Source organism: Pinus tabuliformis, chromosome 5_1 (assembly GCF_031772625.1).
Source record: "Pinus tabuliformis cultivar Carrire ecotype Pingquan chromosome 5_1, CPIR1, whole genome shotgun sequence".
NCBI classification, from domain to species: domain Eukaryota; kingdom Viridiplantae; phylum Streptophyta; class Pinopsida; order Pinales; family Pinaceae; genus Pinus; species Pinus tabuliformis.
The window spans coordinates 504,462,997-504,485,175 of record NC_142305.1 but is presented as its reverse complement, the minus strand read 5'-3'; the positions used below and the strand labels follow the sequence as shown (position 1 = coordinate 504,485,175).

Here is a 22,179-nt window from a genome sequence, read left to right as displayed (position 1 = left end):
TGCGTCCCAGACGCACCTGAACTTCGTCTGCCCTGCGTCCCCACGCAGATCTACAGATTCTACACTGCGTCCCGGCGCGCTTTCCTTTCACTGTACCTGCGTCCCTTCGGGTATGAATGATTTCAAGACTTTAAGAGTAACCCAAACAGTCAGATCTATAGATCTGATCTTGCGCCAAAGGGATCTCAGTCCTTCAGTAGATTCGCCTTTTAGATCTAGACCAGATCTCACCCAATAAGATATTCAACCAAAGACATACATAAACCAAATGATCTCCTTTCTTTATATAGGCAAGCTCCTCCTCAAATCATGGAACAATACCATGAGCCGACACCACAATAACACAATACCGTCGGCTAGATACCAAGAGTAAAACACAAGAAACCCCCACGTGGCTTTTCTCTACCTTAAAATGTGTGCACTGGGTGGACACACCTCCTGAACGGCTGGCCTGCGTCTCTGGACGCGGCTTCTGCATGGTGTGCCTGCGGGTACGCACTTTCTGTAAGGTATACCTGCGTCCTCCTTATTTCCTTCAATATTTGATAGCTGATCATCAACTTCTGCTGCTGACTTGAAGAACAGTGACCTGTCATCTGAATGGGTTGCCATCAAGGACAACACTTTAGTCATAATGCCAACAAGCAAATGGCACAGCCAGAAAATCCAAATGCACCGAACTAGAGGCGGCGCCGACGATCACGTACCTGAGATGGGGATTGGTACGTGCACCCGGCTGACAACTGCAGGTTGGGAAATCAATCCACTTACTGACATCATTGGATGACGTCAGCGACTGAGAGAATATCTTCGAATATTATTTTTAGTTCAGGTCGTTGGGAAGCGACAAAATAAACCAATAGTGTTCATTCCGATGGGAAATCAATCCACTCATTGACATCATGCGGATGACGTTAGCGACTAAGAGAATATCTTCGAATATTATTTTTAGTTCAGGTCATTGGGAAGCGACAAAATAAACCAATAGTAATCATTCGAACTTCGAGCTCAAGTGGCGTTCAATGCTAACCCATTTTCTTGGGCAAGTGCTATTTCATGGACTATAGCATCATTAAGAGACTCTGACGACAGTCTTGGGAGACGGGTTCTAACCTCGACTATGGCTGTCAACCCGTGTGCGCCCTTTCCCGACGAACAGATTCCGATTAATAAAAGAATGTGTCGATGTCTCTGTATGTATTCGCATTCGCATTCATCCACCCGCATACCATCCATACATCACTCATTTTGAATTTGGAAACCCGCCTAAATACTGACTCGCGCCTTTCTCTCCTATTTATTGCCCTCCACTTCCTCCCTACTTTATCAGTCAATATCGTCTGAATGCTTTTGAAATCGGGAATTTCTGTCCGAATCTCTGCAATTTTCACACTGTACTCAAAATTCGGTGTCAACTGAAGGGAGTATCAATCTCTGTTTCTGCGATTCATACAAATTTGTGGCAAATCAGCAGATAAAGAAGTCAAAAAAATGGCAGTGAATACGCCTGTGTTCACAATAGCAGCTGCGGTTGCCGCAATTGCGGCTTTCTGCAGGTTCGAATCTCATCGCCTTCCATCAACATCAGATACGAATGGCCATCATGTAAGTATATGAAAAATTGCTTCTTCATCATTTTGGGTTCTGCAAAGAGGGGAGGGGTTACTGTTTCTTGGGGTTAGGGTTTCTAATTTTGGTGGTTTTTGGGTTCACAGGATCAGAGTTACAGTCGGCAGGGCGGTGAATTAAATAGAAAAGCAAAGGAGGAACGAACGACAGTAAAGTTTGCCCCCGAATTTGACGGTCTCCACTGCTATGAGACGTTGGTTAGGTTCTGATTGCTGTGAGGATGAACTTAACCAGCCAGCAAATTGAATTTCACTGATGTGATAAATTATGTAAAATATATTCATTTAAATTATATTTTTGGACGACTTTCCCTTCTTTGTATTTCCTGAACAATTTCTTTAATTTAATTCTTCCGATTATTTTTTAATGATTATCCCACAGTTTTAGCTCGCCAAAATTTGGGCATTCGAATTCTGCTAAAATCGCCCAAAATCGTGGATTCTAATGACACAAATTCAGAGGGCCATTTAAAACCTTTACAGCACAGAATCTGTATCATGGAATCACAATGCTGGCAGTTTGTATTTTAAAATGCTTTTTATTTTTTGTGCATTTTTTTCACAATTTTTCCCCAGCGGTATAATATGCAGAATTCGGTATATAATTTGCAGAATTGAAATGTTCAATGTTTTTGGTTTTTTTATCATTTTTTTTCTCAATTGTGTCCCACATTTGATGGGATGATATTTTCCCAGCGGTATAATATGCAGAATTTTGTATATAATTTGGATAATTGAAGTGTTTTGATAGGATATTTTCCCAACTTTTTAATATCTAGAATAATTTGGAGTTGGAGAATGGAAGTGTTTTAAGGAGTTATTGAAATTTATAAAAAAATTGAATTCATTTATATATTTTAATAATTATAATTTTTAATAAAAATTTACAATTAACTGTTCCATAATTAAATTTTTAATAAAAATTATACCACCAAACAAATCCTCTACCAATTAACTACATTCTACAATTTACTCTAAATTCTTATAGCTAAACCAAATTAACAATAAAATTAAAATTAACAATTTACTCTAAACAAATCCTCTACCAATTAACTACATTCTACAATTTACTCTAAATTCTTATAGCTAAACCAAATTAACAATAAAATTAAAATTAAAATCTCATTCTCAACACCTCCATGATTCTATTTTTCTATAACCAGAAAAACCGTAACAATAAAATTAAACTAAAAATAAAAAATATGATTCTGTTTTTTTGTATGACTAGAAAAACAGTAACAATAAAGTTAAAATAAAAATTAAAAAATTCTCGATTCCTTCTCATGGACAATTCCTTCATGAATCTTTTTTAATAACTATGAAAAAATAATATAATTATTTAAATGAATTCATTAAATTTGTTTTCATAATTTATTAAATTATATTGGTCTTCCAGTTACCAATGTAAATTAAATTTTTAAATCATCTATATTAAACAATAATCTATATTAAATAATCTAAATTTATTGTGATTTTCCAACTTATTTATAATGGAAAAAACTTGTTTGGTCTTATCATTCCTTATCAAATTACATAAATAAAAGAAAAAAGAAAAAAGAAAAAAAGGTTATTAATAATTAAAATACAATTGAGGTGAAGTCTTGTAATGTCTTGGTATGTAGATATTTTGACTTTAAATTATTAAAAGATATTAAATTAAGGGTTTTAACAAACCATAGTGTTTGTTGAATTGAGACTTCTATGATCCATAACAGTTATAAGAAGAGCTTCGGCGTAAATCACATATAGAAAGACCTTTGTCGACGCGTTTCGAACCAGCAAGTGTGGCTCATCGTCAGGACAAGTTGAAGAAACAGATCCAGCTTTGCATGTTAAATAGTCAGCTGGATCTGTTTCAACTTGTCCTGACAATGAGCCACACTTGCTGGTTCGAAACACGTCGACAAAGGTCTTTCTATATGTGATTTACGCCGAAGCTCTTCTTATAAACCATAGTGTTTTTAATAATATTCTTTTTTAATGTAGCCAATTTTTTTTCAAACATAAAAAAATAGTGTTATATTAAATAAAAGGGTTACATGTATATATGATATAAGTGAGACATGTTGCTCTGACACAATTCTGCAAACCATGAAACATAGACGAAATGTAAAGACAAATGTTTCCGAGAGGAAACAAAAAAAGTCCATAAATCGAACTATATGAGACATTAAATCCGAAAACAAAAAAATAGAACAAAGGCCAATAATGAAACCATATAGAGAAATTAGACAAGGCATCGAATGAGAAAATACGACATATCATAAATCCTTGGCCACGAAAATGAGCAGGAAATGTCAATATACAGACATCAAACCCAGTGTCAAGTGATCCGGATTATGAGTGTATCAAAAACACGAGAGACTATGTATATAGGGGAATGCTCCCATCACCCAAGAATAATCTTTACTTGTAAACCTACGCCCACCTGCATGGAGTGACCCTCATTTAATGTAGCCTATTTAAAGGCATAGGAATACCATATTGTGTAATATAATTACATAAGAAATCCTTTGAGGGTCTGTTGTAAGCTATCGGAACAAAAAGCTTACAAAAAACCCAGAGTTGAATTAAAGAACGGGAGTGCCGAGAGTTTTCTTTGGAATGGCCTAGTGTAAACTATCGGGACAACCCTTGGTCTCTTCTTGCAGGGCTGCAAAACTTACAAAAACTTGCGCTGAATTGAAGAAACAGAGCGCTGATAGATTTATTTGGAATGTCATATCTCCATTTCGGAGAAAATGATGAGTGAGAATTGCAGTTAATTTTATTATATACATGGGAATGGAATGCAAATTTCGCTTTAATTGTTATGGGTTAATTTATATTTTTAAGTTTTTCCTGAACTCAAAACTAAATTCATTTTTCATTAGTAAACACTAGTTTGGAAATTCACATGAAAGATTCAGAAACTAACTAAATTTATTGATAGATATTTGGTAATTTGTGTGAGATCACCATGAGAGTGGTGTGCATTTCTCAAATGGTTAGACCAAAGTGAAAACTTGGAGTCATATTTTTAAGTTCGAAAGTTTGAAATTTTTCAAAGGTAAATCCAATTGATATATTTTTGAATTAATCTATGGTTTATTTATTAAATTTTATTTTAAGGAAAAAAAGAAATCAGGTAAAAAAATCAACAACTTTCTATTAAATAAAGAGATGTTTACATATAGCATGCATGTAACATATGTGCCACATAAATCTTCATATTACATATGATTAATATCAAGATACATGGCGAGCAGGTCCGTTAAAGAAATTTCGTAGGGAGCACCAGATATATCCCAAAAATAGGCACCCACTCATCATTCGACTAGCGCCAAAAAATACTCAGACTCACAGTTAACAAGTCGGAAGATACTCTTGGTAAGTAAATCCTAGTGACACAGGAAGATATTGTGACTGGCAAGTAAATCCTAGTGACGCTCGAATAGACTTATAAAAATAACAAACACACAGGTCTACAGTAAAAACCCATTACAAAGAGGGTTAGAAAACCCCAATTGAGAAGCATAAAATAAAAAGGCTTGAAGGCCCGTCATCAAAACCCTAATGCGACAAACTGTTGAAGGAAATGTAACTAAGTTCAGTGTTCATAAATGCACTTTTGATACTTGTATTTATTCAAGAAAAGAAATATTATTTTTATAATATATGTCAATGAGTTTCTTGCTCATTGAAATAGGTCTAGCAAATGTTAAAGTGTTATAGGAGGGTCAAAGAGTCAAAATAATTATGTTGAGGACCTTAAGGGCATGTTACTACAGGTACACTTACGTCAAAGAAGACACCTTCAAGCAAAGTCAAGTCTCCTCCAAGCATGTGGCACCATCAAAAGAAGCCTACCAAAGCAAATAAGTCAAGTCGGCCTACATTCTTCAAGTCGGCCTTCAAGTCGGCCTAAAGGAGGGACAATCCTCTATATATAGAGGTTGTCCACTCCATCATAACATCAAGCTTTCATCTTTGAAATCAACGAAGGTAGGAAGTCAAGAAAAGGGTGAAGGAAGGACAAAGAAAGGTTCTCCAAGTGCAACGAAGAAGAAGGGTGCACAACTGAGCCTAAGAGGATTGTTTCTAGGGAAATATGCAGTCACACGTGCGAAGATAAAGAAGGTATCTCTGTTTCCATAGAAGCCCTCCACCACAGTCATACATATCTCATTGGTTGGGCTAGTAAAGTAGGCCTATAAGGCCTCTCACTCAAGCGAAAAGGAAGCTCACTCAAGTGAAGAATAAAATAGGACCTCCACATAAGAGTCTTGAAGGAATCCCCTCACACGCGTGAAGAAATAGTGATACACTATTGTCATATCAAACCTGCAACTATATCTCAAGAAAGAGCTCGGTTGGAGGAAGGATAAAGTACTCTTCATATGTAAAGGAATCTACCAAGGAGCAAAGAGGAATATCTCTTATAGAAGAAACATAACAAGGACTACTATCAGTTGCCAGAAGAAGGACGAAGTGCTACGGAGCAAAGTGTTGGAAAGAGGAAGACTAAGTGTCGGGGAACAAAGTGCAGAAAGGAGGAAGGACTTGACTTGTGCTTGGAGGACATTCTAGTCAGGGGCCTAAGGTTTGGCTTTGATCAATAAGAGAAAATTACCAAAGGGTTTTCCTCTCAAGAGAAGAGAGATTTTGGCCCTAGCAGAGAGCAAACATCTTGTGTTCTTGTCTTTTGTATTTTGGTAGCATTTTGATGAAGTACACATATGCATTAATAATAATAAGAAGAAGATTAAGTTAACAAGAAAAAGTAAAAAGACTCCACAAATTGTTATCAAGTCAAGAAGAATCACACTACACCTAATTTCCCTTGATCCTTCAACATGGGATCGAAGCTAAGGTGACACATCAAGGAAAGGGCATCTCAAGAACACTCATCAAGGAAGGACATCTACAAAAGTTGAAGCATCAAGCCAATAAGTCTCAATCACTTCAAGGAAAAGAAGGTCTACCATCTATCACTCATCAATACTACAAAGAAAGAAGAAGAGCCTTATATAAAGGCACCTACAAGAAGAGAAAATCAAAGAAGGACCCCTACATAATCTACAATCCATCAAGGAAATCTCATCATCAAGCAAGTCCGCTTAGAGAAAGAAACTTGAAGAACATCAAGATCTAAGGAAGGCAAGCCATCAAGTCTTCAAGGAGAAAGAAAGTCCACTAAATAGCACTTGCCCGAGAAAATGGGTTAGCATTGAATGCCACTTCAGCCCGAAGTTCGAATGATTACTATTGGTTTATTTTGTCGCTTCCCAATGACCTGAACTAAAAATAATATTCGAAGATATTCTCTTAGTCGCTGACGTCATCCGCATGATGTCAATAAGTGGATTCATTTCCCATCGGAATGATCACTATTGGTTTATTTTGTCAATTCCCAACGACCTGAACTAAAAATAATATTCGAAGATATTCTCTTACTTGATATATTTTGAGATGTACTGGACTTTCTTTCTCCTTGAAGACTTGATGGCTTGCCTTCCTTAGATCTTGATGTTCTTCAAGTTTCTTTCTCTAAGCGGACTTGCTTGATGATGAGATTTCCTTGATGGATTGTAGATGATGTAGGGGTCCTTCTTTGATTTTCTCTTCTTGTAGGTGCCTTTATATAAGGCTCTTCTTCTTTCTTTGTAGTATTGATGAGTGATAGATGGTAGACCTTCTTTTCCTTGAAGTGATTGAGACTTCTTGGCTTGATGCTTCAACTTTTGTAGATGTCCTTCCTTGATGAGTGTTCTTGAGATGCCCTTTCCTTGATGTGTCACCTTAGCTTTGATCCCATGTTGAAGGATCAAGGGAAATTAGGTGTAGTGTGATTCTTCTTGACTTGATAACAATTTGTGGAGTCTTTTTACTTTTTCTTGTTAACTTAATCTTCTTCTTATTATTATTAATGCATATGTGTACTTCATCAAAATGCTACCAAAATACAAAAGACAAGAACACAAGATGTTTGCTCTCTGCTAGGGCCAAAATCTCTCTTCTCTTGAGAGGAAAACCCTTTGGTAATTTTCTCTTATTGATCAAAGCCAAACCTTAGGCCCCTGACTAGAATGTCCTCCAAGCACAAGTCAAGTCCTTCCTCCTTTCTGCACTTTGTTCCCCGACACTTAGTCTTCCTCTTTCCAACACTTTGCTCCGTAGCACTTCGTCCTTCTTCTGGCAACTGATAGTAGTCCTTGTTATGTTTCTTCTATAAGAGATATTCCTCTTTGCTCCTTGGTATATTCCTTTACATATGAAGAGTACTTTATCCTTCCTCCAACCGAGCTCTTTCTTGAGATATAGTTGCAGGTTTGATATGACAATAGTGTATCACTATTTCTTCACGCGTGTGAGGGGATTCCTTCAAGACTCTTATGTGGAGGTCCTATTTTATTCTTCACTTGAGTGAGCTTCCTTTTCGCTTGAGTGAGAGGCCTTATAGGCCCACTTTACTAGCCCAACCAATGAGATATGTATGACTGTGGTGGAGGGCTTCTATGGCAACAGAGATACCTTCTTTATCTTCGCACGTGTGACTGCATATTTCCCTAGAAACAATCCTCTTAGGCTCGGTTGTGCACCCTTCTTCTTCGTTGCACTTGGAGAACCTTTCTTTGTCCTTCCTTCACCCTTTTCTTGACTTCCTACCTTCGTTGATTTCAAAGATGAAAGCTTGATGTTATGATGGAGTGGACAACCTCTATATATAGAGGATTGTCCCTCCTTTAGGCCGACTTGAAGAATGTAGGCCGACTTGACTTATTTGCTTTGGTAGGCTTCTTTTGATGGTGCCACATGCTTGGAGGAGACTTGACTTTGCTTGAAGGTGTCTTCTTTGACGTAAGTGTACCTGTAGTAACATGCCCTTAAGGTCCTCAACATAATTATTTTGACTCTTTGACCCTCCTATAACACTCTAACATTTGCTAGACCTATTTCAATGAGCAAGAAACTCATTGACATATATTATAAAAATAATATTTCTTTTCTTGAATAAATACAAGTATCAAAAGTGCATTTATGAACACTGAACTTAGTTACATTTCCTTCAACAGTTTGTCGCATTAGGGTTTTGATGACGGGCCTTCAAGCCTTTTTATTTTATGCTTCTCAATTGGGGTTTTCTAACCCTCTTTGTAATGGGTTTTTACTGTAGACCTGTGCGTCTGTTATTTTTATAAGTCTATTCGAGCGTCACTAGGATTTACTTGCCAGTCACAATATCTTCCTGTGTCACTAGGATTTACTTACCAAGAGTATCTTCCGACTTGTTAACTGTGAGTTTGAGTATTTTTTGGCGCTAGTCGAATGATGAGTGGGTGCCTATTTTTGGGATATATCTGGTGCTCCCTACGAAATTTCTTTAACGGACCTGCTCGCCATGTATCTTGATATTAATCATATGTAATATGAGGATTTATGTGGCACATATGTTACATGCATGCTATATGTAAACATCTCTTTATTTAATAGAAAGTTGTTGATTTTTTTACCTGATTTCTTTTTTTCCTTAAAATAAAATTTAATAAATAAACCATAGATTAATTCAAAAATATATCAATTGGATTTATCTTTGAAAAATTTCAAACTTTCGAACTTAAAAATATGACTCCAAGTTTTCACTTTGGTCTAACCATTTGAGAAATGCACACCACTCTCATGGTGATCTCACACAAATTACCAAATATCTATTAATAAATTTAGTTAGTTTCTGAATCTTTCATGTGAATTTCCAAACTAGTGTTTACTAATGAAAAATGAATTTAGTTTTGAGTTCAGGAAAAACTTAAAAATATAAATTAACCCATAACAATTAAAGCGAAATTTGCATTCCATTCCCATGTATATAATAAAATTAACTACAATTCTCACTCATCATTTTCTCCGAAATGGAGATATGACATTCCAAATAAATCTATCAGCGCTCTGTTTCTTCAATTCAGCGCAAGTTTTTGTAAGTTTTGCAGCCCTGCAAGAAGAGACCAAGGGTTGTCCCGATAGTTTACACTAGGCCATTCCAAAGAAAACTCTCGGAACTCCCGTTCTTTAATTCAACTCTGGGTTTTTTGTAAGCTTTTTGTTCCGATAGCTTACAACAGACCCTCAAAGGATTTCTTATGTAATTATATTACACAATATGGTATTCCTATGCCTTTAAATAGGCTACATTAAATGAGGGTCACTCCACGCGGGTGGGCGTAGGTTTACAAGTAAAGATTATTCTTGGGTGATGGGAGCATTCCCCTATATACATAGTCTCTCGTGTTTTTGATACACTCATAATCCGGATCACTTGACACTGGGTTTGATGTCTGTATATTGACATTTCCTGCTCATTTTCATGGCCAAGGATTTCTGATATGTCATATTTTCTCATTCGATGCCTTGTCTAATTTCTCTATATGGTTTCATTATTGGCCTTTGTTCTATTTTTTTGTTTTTGGATTTAATGTCTCATATAGTTCGATTTATGGACTTTTTTTGTTTCCTCTCGGAAACATTTGTCTTTACATTTCGTCTATGTTTAATGGTTTGCACAATTGTGTCAGAGCAACATGTCTCACTTATATCATATATACATGTAACCCTTTTATTTAATATAACACTATTTTTTTATGTTTGAAAAAAAATTGGCTACATTAAAAGAGAATATTATTAAAAACACTATGGTTTATAAGAAGAGCTTCGGCGTAAATCACATATAGAAAGACCTTTGTCGACGCGTTTCGAACCAGCAAGTGTGGCTCATTGTCAGGACAAGTTGAAATAGATCCAGCTGACTATTTAACATGCAAAGCTGGATCTGTTTCTTCAACTTGTCCTGACGATGAGCCACACTTGCTGGTTCGAAACGCGTCGACAAAGGTCTTTCTATATGTGATTTACGCCGAAGCTCTTCTTATAACTGTTATGGATCATAGGAGTCACAATTCAACAAACACTATGGTTTGTTAAAACCCTTAATTTAATATCTTTTAATAATTTAAAGTCAAAATATCTACATACCAAGACATTACAAGACTTCACCTCAATTGTATTTTAATTATTAATAACCTTTTTTTCTTTTTTTTTTTTTCTTTTATTTATGTAATTTGATAAGGAATGATAAGACCAAACAAGTTTTTTCCATTATAAATAAGTTGGAAAATCACAATAAATTTAGATTATTTAATATAGATTATTGTTTAATATAGATGATTTAAAAATTTAATTTACATTGGTAACTGGAAGACCAATATAATTTAATAAATTATGAAAACAAATTTAATGAATTCATTTAAATAATTATATTATTTTTTCATAGTTATTAAAAAAGATTCATGAAGGAATTGTCCATGAGAAGGAATCGAGAATTTTTTAATTTTAATTTTAACTTTATTGTTACTGTTTTTCTAGTCATACAAAAAAACAGAATCATATTTTTTATTTTTAGTTTAATTTTATTGTTACGGTTTTTCTGGTTATAGAAAAATAGAATCATGGAGGTGTTGAGAATGAGATTTTAATTTTAATTTTATTGTTAATTTGGTTTAGCTATAAGAATTTAGAGTAAATTGTAGAATGTAGTTAATTGGTAGAAGATTTGTTTAGAGTAAATTGTTAATTTTAATTTTATTGTTAATTTGGTTTAGCTATAAGAATTTAGAGTAAATTGTAGAATGTAGTTAATTGGTAGAGGATTTGTTTGGTGGTATAATTTTTATTAAAAATTTAATTATGGAACAGTTAATTGTAAATTTTTATTAAAAATTATAATTATTAAAATATATAAATGAATTCAATTTTTTTAAAAATTTCAATAACTCCTTAAAACACTTCCATTCTCCAACTCCAAATTATTCTAGATATTAAAAAGTTGGGAAAATATCCTATCAAAACACTTCAATTATCCAAATTATATACAGAATTCTGCATATTATACCGCTGGGAAAATATCATCCCATCAAATGTGGGACACAATTGAGAAAAAAAATGATAAAAAAACCAAAAACATTGAACATTTCAATTCTGCAAATTATATACCGAATTCTGCATATTATACCGCTGGGGGAAAATTGTGAAAAAAATGCACAAAAAATAAAAAGCATTTTAAAATACAAACTGCCAGCATTGCGACTCCATGATACAGATTCTGTGCTGTAAAGGTTTTAAATGGCCCTCTGAATTTGTGTCATTAGAATCCACGATTTTGGGCGATTTTAGCAGAATTCGAATGCCCAAATTTTGGCGAGCTAAAACTGTGGGATAATCATTAAAAAATAATCGGAAGAATTAAATTAAGAAATTGTTCAGGAAATACAAAGAAGGGAAAGTCGTCCAAAAATATAATTTAAATGAATATATTTTACATAATTTATCACATCAGTGAAATTCAATTTGTTGGCTGGTTAAGTTCATCCTCACAGCAATCAGAACCTAACCAACGTCTCATAACAGTGGAGACCGTCAAATTCGGGGGCAAACTTTACTGTCGTCCGTTCCTCCTTTGCTTTTCTATTTAATTCACCGCCCTGCCGACTGTAACTCTGATCCTGTGAACCCAAAAACCACCATAATTAGAAACCCTAACCCCAAGAAACAGTAACCCCTCCCCTCTTTGCAGAACCCAAAATGATGAAGAAGCAATTTTTCATATACTTACATGATGGCCATCTGTATCTGATGTTGATGGAAGGCGATGAGATTCGAACCTGCAGAAAGCCCCAATTGCGGCAACCGCAGGTGCTATTGTGAACACAGGCGTATTCACTGCCATTTTTTTTACTTCTTTATCTGCTGATTTGCCACAAATTTGTATGAATCGCAGAAACAGAGATTGATACTCCCTTCAGTTGACACCGAATTTTGAGTACAGTGTGAAAATTGGAGAGATTCGGACAAAAATTCCCGATTTCAAAAGCATTCAGACGATATTGACTGATAAAGCAGGGAGGAAGTGGAGGGCAATAAATAGGAGAGAAAGGCGCGAGTCAGTATTTAGGCGGGTTTCCAAATTCAAAATGAGTGATGTATGGATGGTATGCGGGTGGATGAATGAGAATGCGAATACATACAGAGACATCGACACATTCTTTTATTAATCGGAATCTGTTCGTCGGGAAAGGGCGCACACGGGTTGACAGCCATAGCCGAGGTCAGAACCCGTCTCCCAAGACTGTCGTCAGAGTCTCTTAATGATGCTATAGTCCATGAAATAGCACTTGCCCTGGGCTCGACCTGCGACGGAACCTTAAGCCATTTCTGAGCGGTAAATATAAATTCAAATCCGTAACATGCATGCATAGGTCGTCACATCTCAGATGGGCCTCCGGATGCATAGCATGGTTTTATGTATGGTGGATGGCGGCTATCCATTTCGTAGTACTGTCAGATACTGTCTTACAGACATTAAATACCCAATAGCATAGAAAATATTGCTGGCCAGTTTCTATGGTAAGTTTTAAGCACTTTGCAATCAAAATTAAATGAGTTGTTTTTAGTGTGATTTTTTGGAAATTTTTTTAATAAAATTTTCTTTTCTGATTTAATTTCTCTAAAATTGGGTAGATATTTATTGAAATCAAAAATTTAACAAATAATCAGTACACAATAAAAATACCTTTAAATTTTTTCAAAATGATAGATCGATATATACACTAAAAAACTAATTTAAATAACCAAAATCAAAATTTTACCCAATTTTTTCCGAACACCAGAAACTCCATAAAAGCGCATAACTCCAAAATTAAATCCTGGGTTGCGTGTTAATTAAAACTTCCACAGTTCTAGAATTCGGTCTGGTGACGTCGTGCAGATGACCTCAGCGACAAATGACGTGTTGCGTTTTGAATATCGTCGCGAATCGCGCTACCGATCCTCATGAAAGCGGCGAAATAAAAAGTCAAAGAGAAGGATTCAAGTTGCCTCCGGGATTCTCTGTAGATATATAACAGAAAAATCAGTGCTGACAAATTAGAAGAGCAGAAGGAAAGCTTCAATGATGTACGGATCGAAACTATTGATGAAAAAGTTGTTGAGGAATCAGCCAAAGTCCATTGACTCTCTATTAGTTTGTGGTTGCCCTTGCAACTGGTTTTTATGGCTGACTATTTTCCTTTCTATTATTATTATTTTTTTTCATTTTATTATCATATATTTTAATACATTTTAGTCTCTAATGATTTTATTTCTTCTTTAATCATTAATCTTGTATTTTTCTAAATTCACGAAAATATTATTTTAATTTTTAATAAAAGCCAATTATTTTTTTACATTTAGTCAAATTATTAATTTTTTCTTTAGAATATAATAATATTATGTAATTATTTATGTTAATATAATATTAATTTTTTTTTTTAAATTTATTTATAATATAAAATTTTATTATTAATTTAGTTAATAGTCTTTTATTTTTTATTTTTTATTTTTTATTGGTATAATTTAATTTATAAACGAAAGTCTAGACTTTTTCGCTTGAATCTGGAAAACAATTTCAATAAAGAATGTGATTTTTTTAGAATACTTCTCATAAATCACATTTCAATTTTTGTTGTCCACATGTTTAGAGCCACTAAGTGTGGTTTAAAACAATTAGTGGTTCATAGACAACAAAAATTGAAATGTGATTTTCATGAAGTATTGTCTCTTAACATTATCCATCACAGAAGTTTGCATTCTCAGATGTGATTTTTTTGTTGTTTAAATTGGATTGTCTACAAAAATTGAAATGTGATTTACATGAAGTATTGTCTCATAAAATTATGCATCACAAAAGTTTGCATTCTCAAATGTTTAAAATGCATAAATAGAATCAACACCTTCAAAAGCCCTCAGTGCACTCCAATTTTACAGATTAAATAACTTCAACTCAAATTTTTAAAAATCTGTGCCAAATTTTGATTAAAACTAACCAGAAAAAATGTGGTGGAAAAGAAAAATGTTAGACAAAACATATTTTTTATCTATTAATTTCTCTATTTCTTATTTTTCTATTTCTAACCATTAGTTTCATTTACCTCCTTAGTATTTTTTTTATTAACCGAATTATTTTTAATATTTTGTTAAATGTTGACTTAAACTCTCCCTTAATGTTCTTATTTTGATTAAAATAATTTGTGCTTTTTAACAGCTAGCATGATGCATCTGTCATTTAATCCTAAGGATAGATTTGTTTTTTCAGCATCTCTGTCATTTAATCCTAAGGAGATAGAACTACATTAGACGTCAACCAGCAAATAACCATGAAGTGATTAATCCAAAAATAAGTTTCAAAAATACCAATATGGATTACAAAAGTTTGAGATCAAATAGTTTGTGGCTTTTTAGCATTTTTAACCAAAGATTTTAAATATTTCTATTTTCTTGTAAATTCAAAAATAATTTTCTAATTTCTAAAAATCTTATTGTTAATTTTCTACCTTTGGAGGAGGATTTATTTTTGGTTTTTTTAAGTGCATAACAAATCATTTGTCTTATTTAGACTTGACTTTCGCATAATTTGTGATTTCAATAAATTTTTGACCAGAAAAAATTCCAAAAAATTTCACTGAAAATAACTAGATTTTATAAACTGTGAGTCCCTCTATGAATAACATTAACATTAAGACTATTATGCTGACATTGTCAGTGCTCTTCCCAAACACTGACACTGAGGCTATTATGCTGACATTATCACTACGGTACTCACAGACAATGAAGCTATTATGCCTGACATTGTTAGTGCTCGTAGCAATAATGCTAGAATTGGTGGGGTGCTAAGTCCCTTACGTAAAAGACACGGGTGCGGTACCGGGGAATGGGTTGGAGGGGCCGGGGGCCAAGGTTGTAGGGGTAGGCGGGATGAACTAATTTATAGGGGGCAGGGTTGTAGGGCAGGCGGGCTGAACTAATTTACAGACATTCACACCTTTTACTTTATAAAATATTATTTATTTTATTGTCCAATAAAAAATTTAATATCAAACTACAACTATTTTGGTGTTGCAGAAGTGCAAGAAAACAAGTGTGCAGGAAGCTTGTGTCCCTTGCTCAGGACACACATTCCTCACACCCTTGGTCCGCACATGCCTGCCAATAAACTCCACATCAAATTCAGAGGTAGCAATTAAAAATTTACTACGTTGAATACAATATAAGGAATAAAATACAAATGAAAACAATAGCTTCTTGTCGAATTTAACTTTGGGAATCAAGTGTTAACTCATGGAATGGATGTTGGGTCTGTAGTCTGTCAGTAAATGAACATCAATCCTTATACAAATGAAAACAATAGCTTGTTGTCGACTTTGACTTTGGGAGTCAAGTGTTAACTCTTGGAATGGACGTTGGGTCTGTACTCTGTCAGTGAATGAACATCATGTTAGAAATCTGCTATTGGAAACAGCAAATGCTTTTAACATTAAAGCAGTTTCTAATCTTAATGTGACCCGATCTGATCTTAAAGCATTTAGATCTTATCTTAAAGCAGTTTCTAATCTAAAGCATTAGATCTTAAGCGTTGAATTGGTATATGATGGACGTACCAGATTAGAGTTAAATAATATATAAAGGATTGGGTCCTCTCTCTCCCACACAAGAGTTGTATTCTTCTCCATCAAGAAACACATAAAGGAAGTGAGGGCAAGAGGAGAGAAACCGAATTCTGAGAAGAAGACAGAAGACAGAAGACAGAAGATGGCAGCCATTACATCTTCCGCTGTTAGTCAAGGTATGTCATCTTAAACAACATATTAAGTTCTGAATGTGAAATATTTGGTATTGATAATCTTTGGGCTGTTAATTAGTAGCTATATTTTACATTTGGTATCGGAGCCACAATCAATAACTGAATATTTCCTATGATTGCAATTGATCTGTTCTGTGCTTTACTCATGTGATTGAGCCTTCGGGAAACTGTGGGGGTTCACGCATTCATGAGTCCTTTGACTATGCGCCTATTGACCCATGTTTGCATCCTTTCGTTGTTAACCAAGTCCTGTGCATGCTTCACAAAAGGGGTTAAGAGCTTACCTCTAGGTTTTCGAATGAACCCATTTCACTTCTCGAAGATATTAGGCTGCTATTTAGTGGCTGTAACGTGTTGAATTTTTCTTTTGACCAAGAGACTTACGACTGGCACTTATACAAATCAAGGTCATCGCTATAATTATTATAAGAACAATAGGGGCGCGTATTAAAATACGACTCCAAATCCCACAAAATTATGAATCCCGATGGCTAGTCGTTTCTGTGATTCACTTCGCTGTATAGCCTGTCCGGTTCCATTAAAGCTGCATGCACATAAAACCCCATACTCCATTTCCTTCATTATTGTTTGGTGAATGCTCGAAAGCCACAATGACTGATCAGTATATGCTTGTTTCGAAAGTTATGTCATAAGCTTCTAGGATCTTCCCTCCTAAATAAAATAATTTTGGGTTTCTTTACATGTTACTCTTCACGCATGTCATGGATGCTATTCTTGGTTTATGATTAATATTATTGTGATGGCTTTGAAACAAACCGTGTCGATTCCAATTTTAAAATGTAACGCCCAATTGAAATTGAAACGCTGAATCTTTGCGTGGACAAAGGGCGAAAATCCCAAATACGAAACGTCCGAATCGTGTACGATCCCTATACGGTAAAGCTTCAAAATTGACACTCGCTTGCACGCTTTTTAGAAGCTTTCCAATATGGGATTAGACCTGACATATGGGATTGGTCAGAAACATTTTGATAAAGGGGATCACAGGGCAACTGTGTACGTCGTATGACTGGGAGGCGTGGCCTGTTCATTACTAAAATTTTCTCGCTTGCAAAAGTTGAGTAGAACTCCTGTAGGAAAGTTACAGTTTCGATTGACGTTTGAAATTTGGGCATAAAAGTAATTGCTCTATGACTGATTGTTTTGCATAAGGTATGTGTTATAAATTATTTATGCACATGAGATTTATGATTTTGTTAATCACCAAAGTGGTCAAAATCAGAATAATCATTTAGTGCATAAGTGACATAATGATTATTGATAGAAATTGCCAGTTATAATAATACCAATTAAAAACTGGCGTCACTAATGATAGAACCTGAGAACTTACCCAAAGGAAAGTCTTGTTCTATAACTAGTTGACATGATGAGCATTGATAGATATTTTGATTAAATAAATATTGATCATCCAAAGATGTCAGTTCTATTTAATTGAATATATTTATTACCTACTTATGTTTTGGTATTTAATTATGTTAAGTATAAGATAGTATCTACCCAAAGGAGTGCTATATTATACTATTATGTCTACATCTGAATCGCGTTAGTTATGAGCTTATAGTTATTTCATTTTGATTTGCAGGTTATCTATCTTTCGTATGTTTTGAATCAAATTTAGTTGAAGTTCCTATTAATACATGGTGGCTTGATACTGGTGCTACAACTCATGTTTCCAACAATATGCAGGGATTTCTTACGATCCGAACCGTAAATCCAAATGAAGATCGTTTTCTCTTTATGGGAAACGAAATGAAATCTTCAATTGAAGGCATTGGGACTTATCGTCTAATTCTAGAAAGTGGATATGTATTAGACTTATACAGTACCCTTTATGTACCTTCATTATCTAGAAACCTTATTTCCGCAAGTAAATTGGATATTTCTGGTTTTAGATGTATGATTGGATCTGGTTGTTTTGATTTATATAAGAATACTGATAATGTTGGTTCTGGTATTCTAATTGATGGTTTATATAAATTGAAACTGAATGACACTTATGCGAATTCCTTGTTGAATGTAGTAAATAATGTTGGATGTAAACGTAGCAGGTTGAATGAAAATTCTGCTTACTTGTGGCATAAACGACTAGGTCATATATCCAAAGAAAGAATGATGAGATTAGTAAGTAATGAAATTTTGTCAAATTTGGACTTTAGTGATCTAGAATTATGTGTGGATTGTATTAAAGGTAAACAAACCAAACATAATAAGAAAGGAGCCACCAGAAGCAGCCAACTTCTTGAAATAATACACACTGATATTTGTGGACCTATGGACACTCCAGCCTTTAATGGAGAAAAGTATTTCATCACTTTTATTGACGATTTTTCCTGTTATGGTTATGTCTATTTGCTTCATGAAAAATCTCAATCTGTGAATGTCCTTGAGACGCTTGTAAAGGAAGTTGAGAGGCAATTAGATAAAAAGGTGAAAATCATAAGGTCTGATAGAGGTGGTGAATATTATGGTAAATATAATGAGTCAGGCCAGTGTCCAGGTCCATTTGCAAAATTCCTCGAAAGTCATGGCATATGTGCGCAATACACAATGCCAGGTACACCACAGCAAAATGGTGTAGAAGAAAGGCGCAATAGGACGTTAATGGATATGATTAGGAGTATGATGTCAAATTCTACACTACCTAAGAATTTGTGGTCGTATGCTCTCAAAACCGCTAACTATTTGTTGAATAGGGTTCCTAGTAAAGCTGTTCAAAAGACTCCTTTTGAGTTATGGACTAACAGGAAACCTAGCTTAAGACACCTGCATGTTTGGGGTTGTCCAGCGGAAGCGAGAATTTATAATCCACATGAAAAGAAATTAGATTCTCGAACGATCAGTGGGTATTTTTTAGGTTACCCTGAGAAATCTAAAGGGTATGTGTTTTACTCATAGTCCAAGAATTGTAGAAACTGGTAATGCAAGATTCATTGAGAATGGTGAAGTCAGTGGGAGTACTAGAAGAGAAATAGTAGAAATAAAGGAAACAAGGGTAAATGTTACATTGCCTAGAATAGTTCCTCCATCTACTATTACTCCAAATGTTGTTCCAGCTGTTGTAGAACAGCATGATGATAATGAACAACATATAAATGAAGAAGTACTTCCTGAAGGAAATGACTTACATAATACTGATATGCATGAACCACAACAAGTAGCATTAAGAAGACCTCAAAGAAATCGTAGGTCAGCTATTTCTGATGATTATGTGGTTTATATGCAAGAATCAGATTATGATATTGGAATCAATAAGGATCCAGTTTCATTTTCACATGCTGTAGAAAGTAAAGAGTCAAAGGAATGGATTAATGCCATGAAAGAAGAAATGAAATCCATGCAACATAATGAAGTTTGGGATCTCGTTGAGTTACCACATGGCTGTAAAAGAGTCGGATGCAAATGGGTTTTTAAAACCAAACACGACTCTAGTGGTAATATCGAACGGTATAAAGCTAGACTTGTTGTTAAGGGTTACACTCAGAAAGATGGTGTTGATTACAAGGAGACATTTTCTCCTGTTTCGAAAAAGGACTCACTAAGAATAATAATGGCATTAGTAGCTCATTATGATTTGGAGTTGCATCAAATGGATGTGAAAACAGCCTTTCTGAATGGAGATCTTGATGAGGATGTTTATATGGATCAACCTGAGGGTTTTTCTGTAGAAGGTAAAGAACAATTGGTGTGTAAACTTAAGAAGTCAATATATGGGCTTAAACAAGCATCCCGACAATGCTATATTAAGTTCAATACCATTATTACATCTTTTGGTTTTAAGGAAAATACGGTTGATCACTGTATATACCAAAAGATCAGTGGGAGCAAGTTTATTTTTCTGGTCCTTTATGTTGATGACATCTTGCTTGCTGCAAATAATTTAAGTATATTGCATGAGACTAAGGAATTTCTCTCAACGAACTTTGAAATGAAAGATATGGGAGAGGCATCCTATGTGATTGGAATAGAAATATTCCGTGATCGATCACAAGGAATATTGGGATTGTCTCAGAAAGGATATGTCGAAAGGATTCTAGAGAGATTTGGAATGAGTAAGTGTTCACCTGGAATAGTTCCTGTACAGAAAGGTGATAAATTCAATCTCATGCAATGTCCTAAGAATGATGTTGAACGAAAGGAAATGGAATCAATTCCATATGCATCTGTTGTTGGTAGCCTAATGTATGCTCAAACCTGTTATACACCGGATATCAGCTTTGCGGTCGGTATGTTAGGGAGGTATCAAAGTAATCCAGGAAGGGAACATTGGCAAGCTGCAAAGAAAGTTTTGAGGTACTTACAAGGCACGAAAGATTACATGCTCATGTATAGAAGATCCAATGAATCAGAGGTGATTGGATATAGCGATTCAGATTTTGCTGGATGCATCGATACTAGAAAATCGACTTTTGGTTACCTGTTTATGTTTGCTCAAGGCGCCATATCATGGAAAAGTGCGAAACAGACTATCGTTGCTTCATCCACTATGGAGGCAGAATTTGTGGCATGTTTTGAAGCCACAATTCATGCATTATGGTTGCGGAACTTTATTTCAGGACTTGCGGTTGTCGACACCATTAGCAAGCCGCTGAAAATTTATTGTGATAACTCTGCAGCAGTATTTTTCTCAAAGAACGACAAGTACTCTAAAGGTGCCAAACATATAGAACTGAAGTATCTTGTTGTGAAAGATGAGGTTCAGAGACAAAGAGTGTCAATCATGCACATCAGGACAGAACTTATGATTGCAGACCCTTTTACGAAAGGGTTACAACCAAAACAATTTAAGGAACATGTTCAAAGAATGGGTCTTGGTTGTATTAATAATAATTGATGTGTGACATTCTGAGCTCTTTTATGTGTTTCTGATATACAATTATGTGTCTCTTGTTTTAATGTAGTAGTACGTATTTTATGTAATTTTAAACAAGAAAGAGTCTTATAAAGATATTATGTTTAATCATTATGATATAAGACATGATGTGGACCATTATGCTGTTTTATATAAATTATGAGTATGAATTGATGGATTGCTGGTATTGTAGTATATGGAAGGGAATGCATTGAATTAATAGTGCACAACCGCCATAACTCTCAGCAATTTATCATAGTATGATGTTCAACACTTAATATTATGAATAGTCGGGTCAAGTGGGAGAATGTTAGAAATCTGCTATTGGAAACAGCAAATGCTTTTAACGTTAAAGCAGTTTCTAATCTTAATGTGACCTGATTTGATCTTAAAGCATTTAGATCTTATCTTAAAGCAGTTTCTAATCTAAAGCATTAGATCTTAAGCATTGAATTGGTATATGATGGACATACCAGATTAGAGTTAAATAATATATAAAGGATTGGGTCCTCTCTCTCCCACACAAGAGTTGTATTCTTCTCCATCAAGAAACACATAAAGGAAGTGAGGGCAAGAGGAGAGAAACCAAATTCTGAGAAGAAGACAGAAGACAGAAGACAAAAGATGGCAGCCATTACATCTTCCGCTGTTAGTCAAGGTATGTCATCTTAAACAACATATTAAGTTCTGAATGTGAAATATTTGGTATTGATAATCTTTGGGTTGTTAATTAGTAGCTATATTTTACATTTGGTATCGGAAGATCAGTGGGAGCAAGTTTATTTATCTGGTCCTTTATGTTGATGACATCTTGCTTGCTGCAAATAATTTAAGTATATTGCATGAGACTAAGGAATTTCTCTCAACGAACTTTGAAATGAAAGATATGGGAGAGGCATCCTATGTGATTGGAATAGAAATATTCCGTGATCGATCACAAGGAATATTGGGATTGTCTCAGAAAGGATATGTCGAAA

General features: G+C 34.7%; 2 protein-coding genes across 2 annotated transcripts; one reads left to right on the top strand and one right to left on the bottom strand.

The window, feature by feature from the left end:
• Positions 1-1,343: 1,343 nt before the first annotated feature.
• Positions 1,344-2,116, top strand: LOC149165696 (uncharacterized). Its single transcript, XM_089431188.1, has 2 exons — positions 1,344-1,605; positions 1,716-2,116. Exons 1-2 carry the CDS (start codon positions 1,492-1,494, stop codon positions 1,836-1,838), a joined length of 237 nt encoding a protein of 78 aa, XP_089287314.1. The 5' UTR covers positions 1,344-1,491; the 3' UTR covers positions 1,839-2,116.
• Positions 2,117-12,037: 9,921 nt separating this feature from the next.
• Positions 12,038-12,384, bottom strand: LOC149165695 (uncharacterized). Its single transcript, XM_089431186.1, has 2 exons — positions 12,271-12,384; positions 12,038-12,160 (listed from the first exon to the last, which is right to left on the bottom strand). Exons 1-2 carry the CDS (start codon positions 12,382-12,384, stop codon positions 12,038-12,040), a joined length of 237 nt encoding a protein of 78 aa, XP_089287312.1.
• Between the last annotated feature and the right edge of the window lie 9,795 nt (positions 12,385-22,179).